At 39.2% G+C, this 12,557-nt stretch overlaps 1 protein-coding gene across 1 annotated transcript in view; it reads left to right on the forward strand.

The window, feature by feature from the left end:
• ARL13B (ADP-ribosylation factor-like 13B) overlaps positions 1-2,421 on the forward strand; it is a 42,218-nt gene extending 39,797 nt beyond the window's left edge. Inside the window, exon 10 of the mRNA XM_010130937.1 lies at positions 2,345-2,421. Within this exon, the coding sequence (XP_010129239.1) occupies positions 2,345-2,421 (77 nt within the window). The remainder of the gene's footprint in view (positions 1-2,344) is intronic.
• Positions 2,422-12,557: the final 10,136 nt, after the last annotated feature.

Genomic DNA, 12,557 nt, shown 5'->3' on the forward strand with positions numbered 1-12,557 from the left:
TCTATTTTTTTAATTTGTTTTTAATTATTTTTCCCCAGCTTTGCTAAAAATTCACTGTAAAGGTGGTTTTAAATGTTTTTCAGGCATTCAACTTTTGTGAAATAAAAAGGCCTGGTTTCCTTTATTAGTTTCATAATCAATTGATATAAATGGCTTGAAGGCACAATTTGCAATGAAAACTGCTTTTCTTATTTATTTCCTTTAGCTGGGACTTTAGTGAGGTTTTCCGTGAGTTTTTTTAATTCTCCAAAGTGCACTATGTTCTATAGCAATACTGCATTCTGTTGAACAATTTGCTTTCACAAACTATTATTGGCCAAATGGCTGAAAAGTCTTTGTATATGGGGCATACGAGCACCTACAGTCATGTAGACCAGGCTGAAAAACCTCAGTTCCAGTGAGATGCCCAGTAGATGCTTTTATCAGAGCTTCATGAAAAATTGTTAGTGTCCGTAAGAGCAAGGAAAGAAAAAAGTATTGAATAGTCTGCTTTTAAAAGTTTAAGGAGCCATGGTTATGCACAGAAGTTATTTTTGGGAGTACTGTCAAAGTCTGTGTCCAAGAGTGTATCAGTGACACACTTGATATCTCCTCAAAGGAAGTCAATCCCCTTAACTTTCAAAACAGATAGGACTTTTTGTAGTGTTGATTTCTTCTAGACCATGGTAAAACACAGGAACAGGTATTCCTCTACATTCTAGTACAGTCTTTGTCAGTTAGAATAGCAGCTATTCCTCTGCTTTTGTCTTAATTGTTTGTTTGTTTGTTTTTTGGAAGTGCCACGGATATGTGGTGGACCTCGCTGCTGAAATATATAAATTTAATGTAGTATGAGATTGAAACAAACTCCAAAGGTCTGTTTTTTTTAATGCTAGGTGTTCTCAGAGATGTAAACCTGTCTTAATGATTTAATGTACAAACTAAAAAATTTAAGTGTTGGTGAGCAGGCTATTTAGTATATGTATTGAGTTATTTTTGTGTCATTCGTAGCAGAGAACATTATGTTGGGTGTCTAGGCAGAGTTAAGAGGCAGTTACCAATTATATAAATCTTTAACTATACACTTATTTTCACTGAAGTCTGCAATTTTTCCGGTCATGCTAATGAGTCTAGCACAACACTAGGTAATGAGTATCTATTTATTGTCACTGGAGGATACATTTGCAAGAATGATAAACCTCTCTCATTATAGGAGGTAAAATTGTCTTCCAGTCCTAAAGTCATCTGCCAGACCTCAAGAAACTAATAACAACATCCATTGTACGGGTTCTCATTTACCATATAATCATTTGTTGCAATTTTGTTGCTTTTCACATGCTGCTGTAACAATGAATTAGCTCTACTAAAATCAAAAGATTTGCAACAATAGCATAAAACTGTTATTATTTTACTAATTAAATGTTAGGATAAGGAAAACTATCATCCTACAGATATGTACATATATTCTTAGATTCATGTAATCCAACTTGTTTGCTTTTGTTACTGTTAGCTCTGGAATGTAATTTTAACACATTATTGCATAAGTAGAACAAGTGGAATGTATTTTTCTTGGAAAAGTATGATTTATTAAAGCCAAATTTTTTGTTGGCAGGTCAAGGCTTTGTTGGGGAGAACATTGTTTGTATAAACTAAAGTGACATTTGAATGCTTCAAAAAGCTGCTTTTATATTTTCTTGACTTCTACCTGTTTCCTCTTACCATTTTTCATTATTTTGCTTGTGAAATGCTTTGCATGTACCAGTCTGCATGGTTTTTTCTTTTATATCAATTACAAATGTTTGAGAATACTTGTTGTTCTGTTCTGGTGCAGTTAATAACTTTGTCTTGAACAATTTTACTACTTCATGCTCCTTTATTGACAAAAAGTTCCACTTTTATCTAAAAATTCTTGATATAGTTCTTTTAAAAAGTTAATAAGGCATTCAAGATAGATTCCATGCACTAATGGTCCCAAAATTTTGGATGTTGCCTAGCATTTATGTTACTTAAAACTTCATTGCAATGCAGACTTGAATACAGCAACATTCAAATTTTGATACTTGATTTTTTCAGTTATTATTTGTACACTTTGGACTTCTCATTTACTGTTTTTAGGGATTTTTACAGATCACCTTTGGGCTTGACCTTACAAATGCTGATGCATTTATAATAAAGTCCTGTTTTGGCCAATATACCTCCAGACATTAATTACCACTGTGTCTGAAAGGTGCTTGTTAGGAATTAGCTCCAAACTTGTAGACTACCTAGCTTTCACTAAGGAAGCAAGGATTTACCTTATTTAAATATCAAGGAGATGATAAATGACAGATTAATGTGTTCTTCTTCTCTGGCATTTCTTATACAGATTTCTATGGAAAGCCTCTGCCCCCGCTGACTATACGCCAAAGACCCAACAGCGATAGCCATGATGTCATTGCTTAACTGGATCACAAACAGCATTTTAAAACATAACCAAAAAATTCTATCAGAAAAGTTTTTTGACCTTGAAAGAAAATTTTAAAAAACATGGGTTTTTTTTATAAAAACGTTCTAAACATGGAGTTCGTTTTGTTGTACTTAGTTGATCAGACTTTGTCTACATGGAGAAACAGCACCAGCAGCACTCAGTGGAAACTAAAAATAAATGATGAGTGCTTGTAGTGGGTGACTCTCTCTTAAAAGGCACTGAGGCATCCATCTGCCATCCAGACAGGGAGTCACGAGAAGTATGCTGTCTTCCAGGAGCTAAGATCTGAGACATTGCCTAGAAGGTGCCAACTTGTCAAGAAGACTGACTGCTATCCACTGTTACTCTTTCATATGGGCATGAATAACACTGCATGCCAGAATCTGCAGAATCAAGGAAGACTCTAAAGCCCTGGGGATGCAAAAAGTGTTGGTGCCCAAGTTATCTTTTCCTGCATTTTATCAGTTAGAGGAAAGGTGTCAGCCAGAAACAGACTTAAAATGCGTATCCGCTTCTGGTTACATGGCTGGTGCCATCATGAGGGTTTTGGCTTTTATGACAGTGGGGCAACTTTTGATGACCATAACTTGTTAGGGAGGTATGAAATCCACCTGTCTAGAAGAGGCAAGGCAATCTTTGGCAGCAGACTGGCTAACTTGGTGAGGTGGGCTCAGGGGCTTGGGTCCAAAATGGCAATGCTCATGCCATCACATTTAACTAACTGGGAAATAAACCAGGCCAGCCAGAGCAGCAACAAGTGTTTCTTAGTGCCTTCCAGGATGAGAACCAGTAGACCAACCACTTCAGGGGTGTGTATGGCTGTGGTGGATCCTCTTGCACCCTTCCAGAAAAACCTGCGTGCTCGATTCCCTCTCTGAAATGCCTGTACACCAATGCACGTAGCATGGGGAATAAACAGGAAGAACTAGAGATCTGTGGGATGTCAAAGGGCTATGGTCTCATTGCAGTTATGGAGACATAGCAGGATGGCTGGTGTGACTGGAACGCTGTCATGGACGGCTAAGTACTTTTTAGGACAGACAGACCAGCAAGGCGTGATACTGGAGTTGCTCTTTACGTGAGAGAGCGACTGGAATGTATGGAGCGCTGCTTAGGTGGAATGAAAAACAAGTAAAGCGCTTATGGGTAAGAATTAAGGGACAGGTTAATATGGGAGACACTGTTGAAGATACTTACTACAGGCCACCTGATCAGGAAGAGGAAGTTGACAAGGCCTTCTACAGACAGTTGAAAGTAGCCTCATGATCACAGGCCCTGGTTCTCATGGGGGACTTCAGCCACCCTCGTATTTGTATAGAAAGGCTACACAGCAGGACACACACAGTCTAGATGGTTCTTGCCAAGGAGCCAGCAAGGAGAGGTATGCTGCTAGAGCTTTTACTAGCAAAGAAAGGAGGTCTGGTTGGGGATGTGAAGATTAGGGGCAGCCTTTGCAGTAGTGGCCACGAGATGGTGGAGTTCAAGATCCTGCATGGAAGAAGCAGGGCAATAAGTATGATTACAACTCTGGACTTCAGGAGAGCTAACTTTGGCCTCTTCAAAGATCTACTTGGAGGAATCGTATGGGTTAGGGTCTAGAAAATAAGGGGGCCCAAGAGATATGATTAATATTCAAGTACCACTTTATCCAAGCTTGAGATCAGTGCATCCCTATGACTAAGAAATCAAGCAAAGGAGGCAGAAAACCTGCATGGATGAGCAAGGAGCTTCTGGAAAAACTTGAATGGGGAAGTTTATAGAATGTGGAAAAAGGGACTGACCACTTGGGAGGAATACAGGATCATTTTCAGCATATGTAGGGATGAAATGAGGAAGGCTAAGAGGCTAAGGCTCATTTGGAATTAAATCTGGCAAGAGATGTCAAGGACAACAATAAGGGCTTCTTCAAGTACATCAGTAGCAAAAGGAAGACTAAAGAAAATGTGGGCCTGCTGCTGAATGAGGTGGATGCCCTGATGACGGGATACAGAGAAGGCAGAGTTACTGAATGCCTTATTTGCTTCAGTCTTTACTGAAGAAAGGAATACTCTCCCTTGGTCAAGAAGGATTGGGTTAGAGATCATTTAGGCAGACTGGACACCCACAAATCCATGGGCCCTGATGGGATGCACCCACAAGTGCTGAGGGAGCTGACAGATGTCATTCCTAAGCCACTCTGTATGATCTTTGAAAGGTCTTGGAGAACAGGAGAGGTGCCTGAGGACTGGAGGAAAGCCAATGTCACTATAGTCTTCAAAAAGGGCTAGAAGGAGGATCCAGGAAACCAAAAGCCAGGCAGCCTCACCTCCATCCCTGGAAAGGTGATGCAAAAGCTCATTCTGGACGTTATCTCTAAGCATGTGGAGAAAGCAGGCTGCCAGGAGTAGTGAGCATAGATTCACCAAGGAGAAATTATGCCCTACCAGTCTAACACCCTTCTATGATGACATGATTGGATGAATAGATGGAGGACAGTGGATGTTGTCTACCTTGACCTCAGCAAGAATTTAGACACTGTCTCCTGTAACATCCTCATAGGGAAGCTTAGGAAGTGGGGGTTGGATGAGTGGACAGTGAGGTGGGTTGAGAACCTGCTGAAGGACAGAGCTCAGAGGGTTGTGATCAGTGCAGAATCTAATTGGAGGCCTGTAGCTAGTGGTGTTCCCCAAGGGCCTGCAGTGGGTCCAGTCTTGTTCAACATATTCACCAGCGACATGGATGAAGGGACAGCGTGTACTTTCAGCAAATTTGCTGATGATACAAAACTGGGAGGAGTGGCTGACACACCACAAGGCTGTGCTGCCATTCAGCAAGACCTGGACAAGCTGGAGATTTGAGTGGAGTGGAACATAATGAAGTTCAACAAGGGCAAATGTAGGTTCCTGCACCTGGGGAGAAGTAACCCCATGCACCAGTACAAGTTAGGGGTTGGCATGCTGGAAAGCAGCTCCGCAAAGAAGAACCTTGGAGTCCGGATGAACAACAGGTTGACCATGAGCCAGCAATGTGCTTTTGAGACTAAGAAGCCCAAGGGTATCCTGTGGTGCATTAAGAAGCAGAGTGTTGCCAGCAGGTCGAGGGATTTTCTGTATTCTTCCATGGTGATGATACATCTGGAATATTGTGTCCAGTTCTGGACTCCTCAGTTCAAGAGAGACAAAGAACTACTGGAGAGAGTTCCCCGGAGGGCTACAAGGATGATGAGGAGACTGGAACATCTCTCTTAGGAGGAAAGGCTGAAAGACCTTGGTCTGTTTAGCCTGAAGAAGACTGAGAGAGGATCTTACCAATGCTTATAAATATTTGAAAGGTGAGTGGCAAGGGGATGGGGCCAGACCCTTCTCAGCGGTGCCTAGCAACAGGACAAGAGACTATGGGCCCAAACTGGAACACAGGAAGTTCCATCTCAGTGTAAGGAAAAATGTCTTTTCTTTGAGGTTGGCAGAGCACTGGAACAGGCTGCCCAGAGAAGTTGTGGTATCTCCTTCTCTGGAGATAGTCAATAGTCAAACCCCACCCGGACATGATCCTGTGCAACCTAATCTGGACAAACCTGCTTTAGCAGGGGGGTAGGACTAGATGATCTCTTGAGGTCCCTTCCAACCCCTAGCATTCTATGATTCACTTTTCACATCACCAGCTCTTCTTCAGGATTGAGCATGAAATTGGGAGAGGTCTATTTGTCCATGGATGCTCATATGAACATGATAATGAATATTTATTCAGTGAAAATACATAGCTGTAAACCTGACACCTTCAGGATCGCATAATACTGGATTGTATGTTCTCACCAAGACCTTTCTCCAGGTGCTGCATAATGGTTGGTATTTTTGCAGCTAATAAATGATTCTAAAGCATTTTGTAAGATTCTTGTATGATAGGTTGAATATAGGAAGGTTATGCAACAAATGTTGAGTATATTTTTCTAACTTTTTATAAAATTATTTAAAAGTTTGAGTAGATACATGTACCTGCTACCAATGTCATGATACCTAGAAAACTGATGGTCAAATGCATACAAATAATGTATGTTTGAGTCTTACATTTCTCTAACAATAGCAATACATCTTATTAGGGATTACATTACCAGATGCTATAGTTCATAATTCTGGCAATCTGAAGAGGGGGAAGGCAGGAAAGAAAGTTTAAGATAAATACATTTTATACAAAATTAATGCTGTTTGAATTGTCTGAAAATTCTCTTACGTTGTTATTTTCTTTTGTTAATTGAGGTCAGCATAGGTTATAAATTCAGTTGAAAAAATAGAGATAAATATTGTATTGTCTACTACAACATACAAGAAAATTGCACATAGTGAAAGTTTTGCACTAATCCAGTCATCAATTTTGATGGAAAACTGAATCAACAAATATGCAGATAAGATCCAGCATTTTTAATCTCATAATCCTAAAATACCATCTTGAAAACTGAAGAAACCTCTCATTTTTTAAGGACTTATATAATACTTCCATGTAATGTGTTAATTTTACATTAAAAGAAATGACACAGAAGTGATACGTGAACAACAAGGGTTACAATTGGTTATATTCTTACTGAAATGTTTTTCCTCTTACATTGGGGACAACCATTGGTAAATTGTCTAAAGGTGTGTATCATTATGCCACTTAGTTACAGGAAGGATGAAACCCCCATTCAAAGTTTTTTTTAAAGAAGCCGTGCTTGATTTTCTGTTGCATTCTCAGTCTTCCATATCATGGTACTACCAAATTATTTTAGTGGATGTTGAAACAATGCAATGTATATATTCAGCACTTTGACATTAAAAATCTTTGCCATGTACCCCTTACAGCAATGAGTTGCACAAATAACCATCTACCATATTAATCAAAATAGAATTATTAATTGAGATTTTTAGAGAGTATGTTTGAGTGGAGTTAAAAATAAGAATGTTAAGTTTGGAATGGGTGGAGAGGAATATTCCAAGTTTGCTCGTTTAGTGTAAGGATGAGAGGGTTTGTGGCTGTCAGCATGAGAATACTTTTGTTGTATTCTGTTAGTGTAACATGGTTCAGTTTGATTATTCTCAGGATTTAGTCATTTTCCCTTCAAACAAACACAATACTAAGTGGAGGGGGGAGTGCATAAAAGTTTGTGTTCAATCTCAATCTTACTATCTTAGACTATGTTACCACTTAAATTTTTTGACTTAAAGGCTCTACGTTCAGAGGCTTAATTTTTTCACAGCTTCAATCTCTATAGATTTTTATTTTAACACTTACCCAAAATAAATTCATGGAAATCTTTATTAAAAATAAAGCTAAATACTGCTGTGGTAACAAAATTGGAGAAATTGAAATGTAAAATGTTGATACTGAGACACGAAATGTTATGCGTGGGGTGTGGGGGTGTGTGTGTGGATACATGTATCGGTTTTGTTTCTGCTTTTAAAATAAATTTTACCAATATGTGACCAAAGTACTCAAAAATGTTTCATACAGTTTATTAATATTATTTATTGATATACTGATATATATTGAATATATACTGAATATATACTGATATATACTGAATATATTGATATTGATTATTAGCTACAGTAGGTTTTTTTCAGTAATTTGAACTACCTTGGCTTGTTATTTGCTGAAGGTGACATTTAATATATAGAATAAAACCAATGCACAGCATCAACACGTTTCCCATATTATCGCAAATTTACAATTTTTTTGAAGCAAGTACAGCTAGAAATGTTTAATGGCTGCAACTCTTATTTACATTGCTAAAATGTACAAAACAGAAACCTCATAGATGGAATCATTGCATATTTTTACAACCACAATGTAAATTCTGCACATTCAAAAAAACCTGCAAATTCGGAATTTATTGATAGATTGGCACTAAGTTATGTATACATGTATACATGTAAAGTGCTTTGATAGTGCACTTACTGTTTGAGAGGTAGTAAGTTGCACAGTTGTGAGGAGGTAATTATTGCACAAATTAGAAAATTTCATCAGGTTCTGTTACTTTTCGTTGTAAATAACATGATTTTTATAATGTATCAGTGCATTCAGCTAAGACTATTAGTAATTAAATATGAGAGGTAAGAACACAGAAATATGCTGCATAAGTAGAACATTCTGCATTACCTATGCATAACATTTAAAATACATTTTAGACAAACTACTTCAAAGGTAAGTTAATTGTATCTTCGAAGATAAGGAATTGTAGTTTTCATGAGCCAAATTAATATAAAGATAATCAGTGCTTCAGAAGAAGTCGTTCTCATTATCTTCCTGTTTAGCAAAAACCTAGAATCCACAGAAGGACCTTACTGAGAGATTTAAAGGTTTTAAATAGAAAATAATAACTATAGTTGTATTATTAAAAGTAGCTATGTTTGATATCCAATAGGTTTGGTTTCCTGTCTCTGATGTGGTCTCTCCATGTAAATAATGCCAGTACGGGGCACTCTCATTGAGGTGAAAGAAAAGCACTGTGATTTTAGAGGAAGTTATATGATAATCCTGTAAGATTTCTATTTCAGTTCCGCAGTCCTGATGGAGAACTGGAAAGCTTTAAAAGAATTACCTTCAATAGACAGCAGCTGATGCCAGCTTTCTAATGGCTATCTCATGAACCCTGGTTACGAGGATCAAGCTGGAAGCAGCAAGGCATTGGCAGAGGGACCTCTGAGACAAGTGTAACAGGCAATGCTTGCTCAAGCACATCAGTCACCCCGCTGGCTACCAGTGGGGCTGTGGAAGCCCCTTCGCAACAGGCCTTGAGCCCCTGTTATCTCGCACTTTCTGGGCTGTGAATTCTGTATGAGCTTTATAAAGACGGGGGTGATAATCCTTTCCTTGAAACTCAGAGAACCATAACTCTATCCTCTGGAGGCCTATATATGTCACTTAAAAATGGATTTCCCTGTTTTGCTGGTTTAGATGACTTTTAAAATAAGGTTGCCAGGAGAGGTCTCATGACAATTTTCTTCTCCAGTAGAAACCAGTATATTTCCTGAGAACAGTTATTTTTGGATATAATGATGTCACATTAGAAAAGATTGATGGACAATAACTGCATAGGCTTTTGGGGTTTGTTTGGGGTTTTTTCTTTCCTTTAAATAACATTCAAACTATTTTTTCCATTAGATATTCTAGTATTTTACTTGAAAGTTTAGTACTGTAACTTCAGGATGCTATCTACTTTGTCATACTGTCTGTTAGCTTTCTAGTTTCTGGAGTTCATTCAACTTAAAGTGCTTTACTATTTTGAACAGAGCATACCCCACAGTATTTCCGCAGCTGCATCTGTAAATGGAGCGAGGAACCGTATTTTAAAAGTGTAATTTGGACATGTTTATCTCAGGACAGAAGAATCTTGTTTGGTTGGTTTTGTGAGGGGGTTTGGGGTGGAGGGTTTTCTTCTATTTTCTACTCCTATAGCTTCACATAAGCTGTGTTTTCTTACTTAGGATTGCTCTGGCAACTGCTCAAAATCTGTGCTTTCCGGAAGATTTTTGGAGAGCGGACCATGGAAGGTTAGCAATCTATGTATAATCCTCCATGATTATGACTTGAAGATCACTTCAAATTCTCTTCCTGCTGGGCTAGTGGAAGGACTGAGAGAGGGAAAAGTTGAGTGAGGATGAATAACAAGAAATTAAGTTCTTGCATCAAGTGAAGTATGAGGGTAAAACTTGTGAAGACCACAAAGCCAGGAGAGCTTGAACAAGGTTGCTGAGCTATTGAGGTGATGATTCACTGATAAACAACGAGATAATAGACTGAAAGACTGATGAAGAATAGGAGACTCAGGATTTTGAAGTGTATACATACATGTAAAAATTTTCTTCAGAAGGTAGTGGATTTTGCAGACCTCAAACTGATTAGTCAGTCTTTTTACCATGTTGGCATTTGCTATTGCAAGAAGCAGTGTCCTGAAATTTATCATGCAGAAAAATAGGCTTAGAAAAGTTTCCCGACGAGTATTACATCCCAATAGCTTTAATGTACATGATCTTCTAATCTACATTTTTTTTTAACCCTACAAGTCATGCTGTCCCTGACTTTGATGTCTGTGAAACCTAGCAAGATTCTACTAAGTCTGACCTAATATAACAAGCAAGGGGAATATTGTTTGCTTATGTATTTCTAAATTACTACAGAGTAATGGTGAAGATTCGATTTTGTGCTTACTCCAGGAAACTCTCAACACCTGAAACTGAACAGTGAAAGTTACAATAATGGCCTGTCTTTTCTGTTCGCTAGGCTTGGAGGATGTTGATGTGGTGGTGGTGGTATTTCTGAATATTGACTCACTAATTTTAAGACATTTCAGCCATACTCCACTCTCTGAAAGTGCTGGGACAATAGGGCATAGACACGGTCTCTCCTTCATTTGCTTTCCTGACTGCAAGGACATGCCCAGAAAGCACAAGTTTGAAATAAGGTACCTTAGGTTTAAAGGAAATGTACTAGCTTAAGAAAATTGTGGACTGAGGTTATAGTGGAGTTGTGGAGATAAAATGGATTTTGTACAAATGAGATACAGCTTGTGGTTTGTGGTTTAACAGGGCATCCAGGCATGCCTGTGGTCACTTACCATGGCAAGTGTAGTTGCTTAGGTGACAGAAATCACATATTTTTGGATTGCTTTTTATTATTAGCTTTACAAAATGTTCTGATGTTAGTCCCACCAGAGTCAATCCATCTCCTCAGTAGCACATGAGAGAATACAGGTTTCACTTACATTTTTACTGTTTTGTTGCAGTTCATCTGTTTGTGGTGCCAGTGTCGCTAGTGAACAAACAGTTTAACTGAAGTCCTTTCTTTGCTTCTGGTGTTGCAACTTTTACTGGTCTCAGACATATTAAGCAACACTGATGGCACCATCTACAAGTGGAAAAGAGCCCTAGATTTAGGGGAAGGTGACTCGTTCAGCATACTTTTTTGTTTTATTGGTACAGTAAAATTAAATTATTTTATGTATGTATGTTACTGGTCTAGGCAGAATTACAGCTGTGGAGAACTGTACTTTTTATACCAGTTTTGTTCTCTCTTTGTTGGTACACCTCACTTATCAAGAAGCCTTCCTGGTTTCTTCTCACCTTTGATTGTATGGAGGAGGTCTCCATTTTGCCTGCTGGCTCTTTGTCAGGATCCTGATTGAAACATTTTAAATAAGCTTTCAAGTTTAACGGTAATTTGCATGAGGCTTGCATAAACATTCTTAGTCTTCATTACTCTGTGCCTGAAACTCAAATATTTATCTGTACGATAGCACTCCTGCCTGTACCTTTGCACCCCTTTCCAGTCCGGGTTTTAGAGGCCGGTTTCGTTGCACAGAAGCTGCCTGGGCAGCCATGAATTGAAACGACCATTAAACAAACACTGTTTTCGCAGGGTTTGCTCTCACTGAAGGAGTCGGCAAAGGCTGATGGACAAACGAGCCGTTGAGAGACAGAGGGTGTGTGGTGACTTTGTTTTGCTAGGTCATGATGATTTGCAATGAGAGATGGTCAGCAGAGGAAGATGCTCTCACAGGAGGAGTTCTCAGGTCTCTGCGGTTCTGTTTAGACAAAGAGGCCAGAATGAGGAACTGCCTTGCCTCGTCATGTCGGCAGCCTCAGATTTTAGTGCTGCCAAACCAGTTACAGTTGGGGAACTGGGGTCGGGTGTTTGTCCTGGACACTGTTCCCAGAGAAGGGGTTATCTGAGAATGTGTGTAGACATTTAGTGTATAATAATAATAATTCTCAGGTTTCTACCAATTTTTCTCTGCACTAGCAGCAGGTTAAGCTAGAGCTGGTTTCCAGTGTGGTTTAGAGAAGGCTGTTGAGCAGCTGAACAGCAGTTGCGAAGTCTGTGTAAGCCTGGACCAGGACTGGTGATAAGCTGTTAGGAGAGGTCAGATGGTGGTGGCATGGACGCAGCAGCACCTTGAGAAGGCTCTGGGTTTTAGGAGTTGTTTAGTTGAGGGCCCGGTTGCTGCCTAATCCTGGTTCATCTCCTGGAGAGGCAGAGGAGACCGGAGGACAGTGCAGCCTCCCACGGTGCAAAAGGAAACGGCAAAGAATCAAAATCAAAGAAACAAAGCGACAAATAAAAACCCTCAAAACCCCCCTGCACCTCCTGGGAGCGACTGGAC

The sequence above is a fragment of the Buceros rhinoceros genome, unplaced genomic scaffold (genome assembly GCF_000710305.1).
Source record: "Buceros rhinoceros silvestris isolate BGI_N320 unplaced genomic scaffold, ASM71030v1 scaffold1282, whole genome shotgun sequence".
NCBI classification, from domain to species: domain Eukaryota; kingdom Metazoa; phylum Chordata; class Aves; order Bucerotiformes; family Bucerotidae; genus Buceros; species Buceros rhinoceros.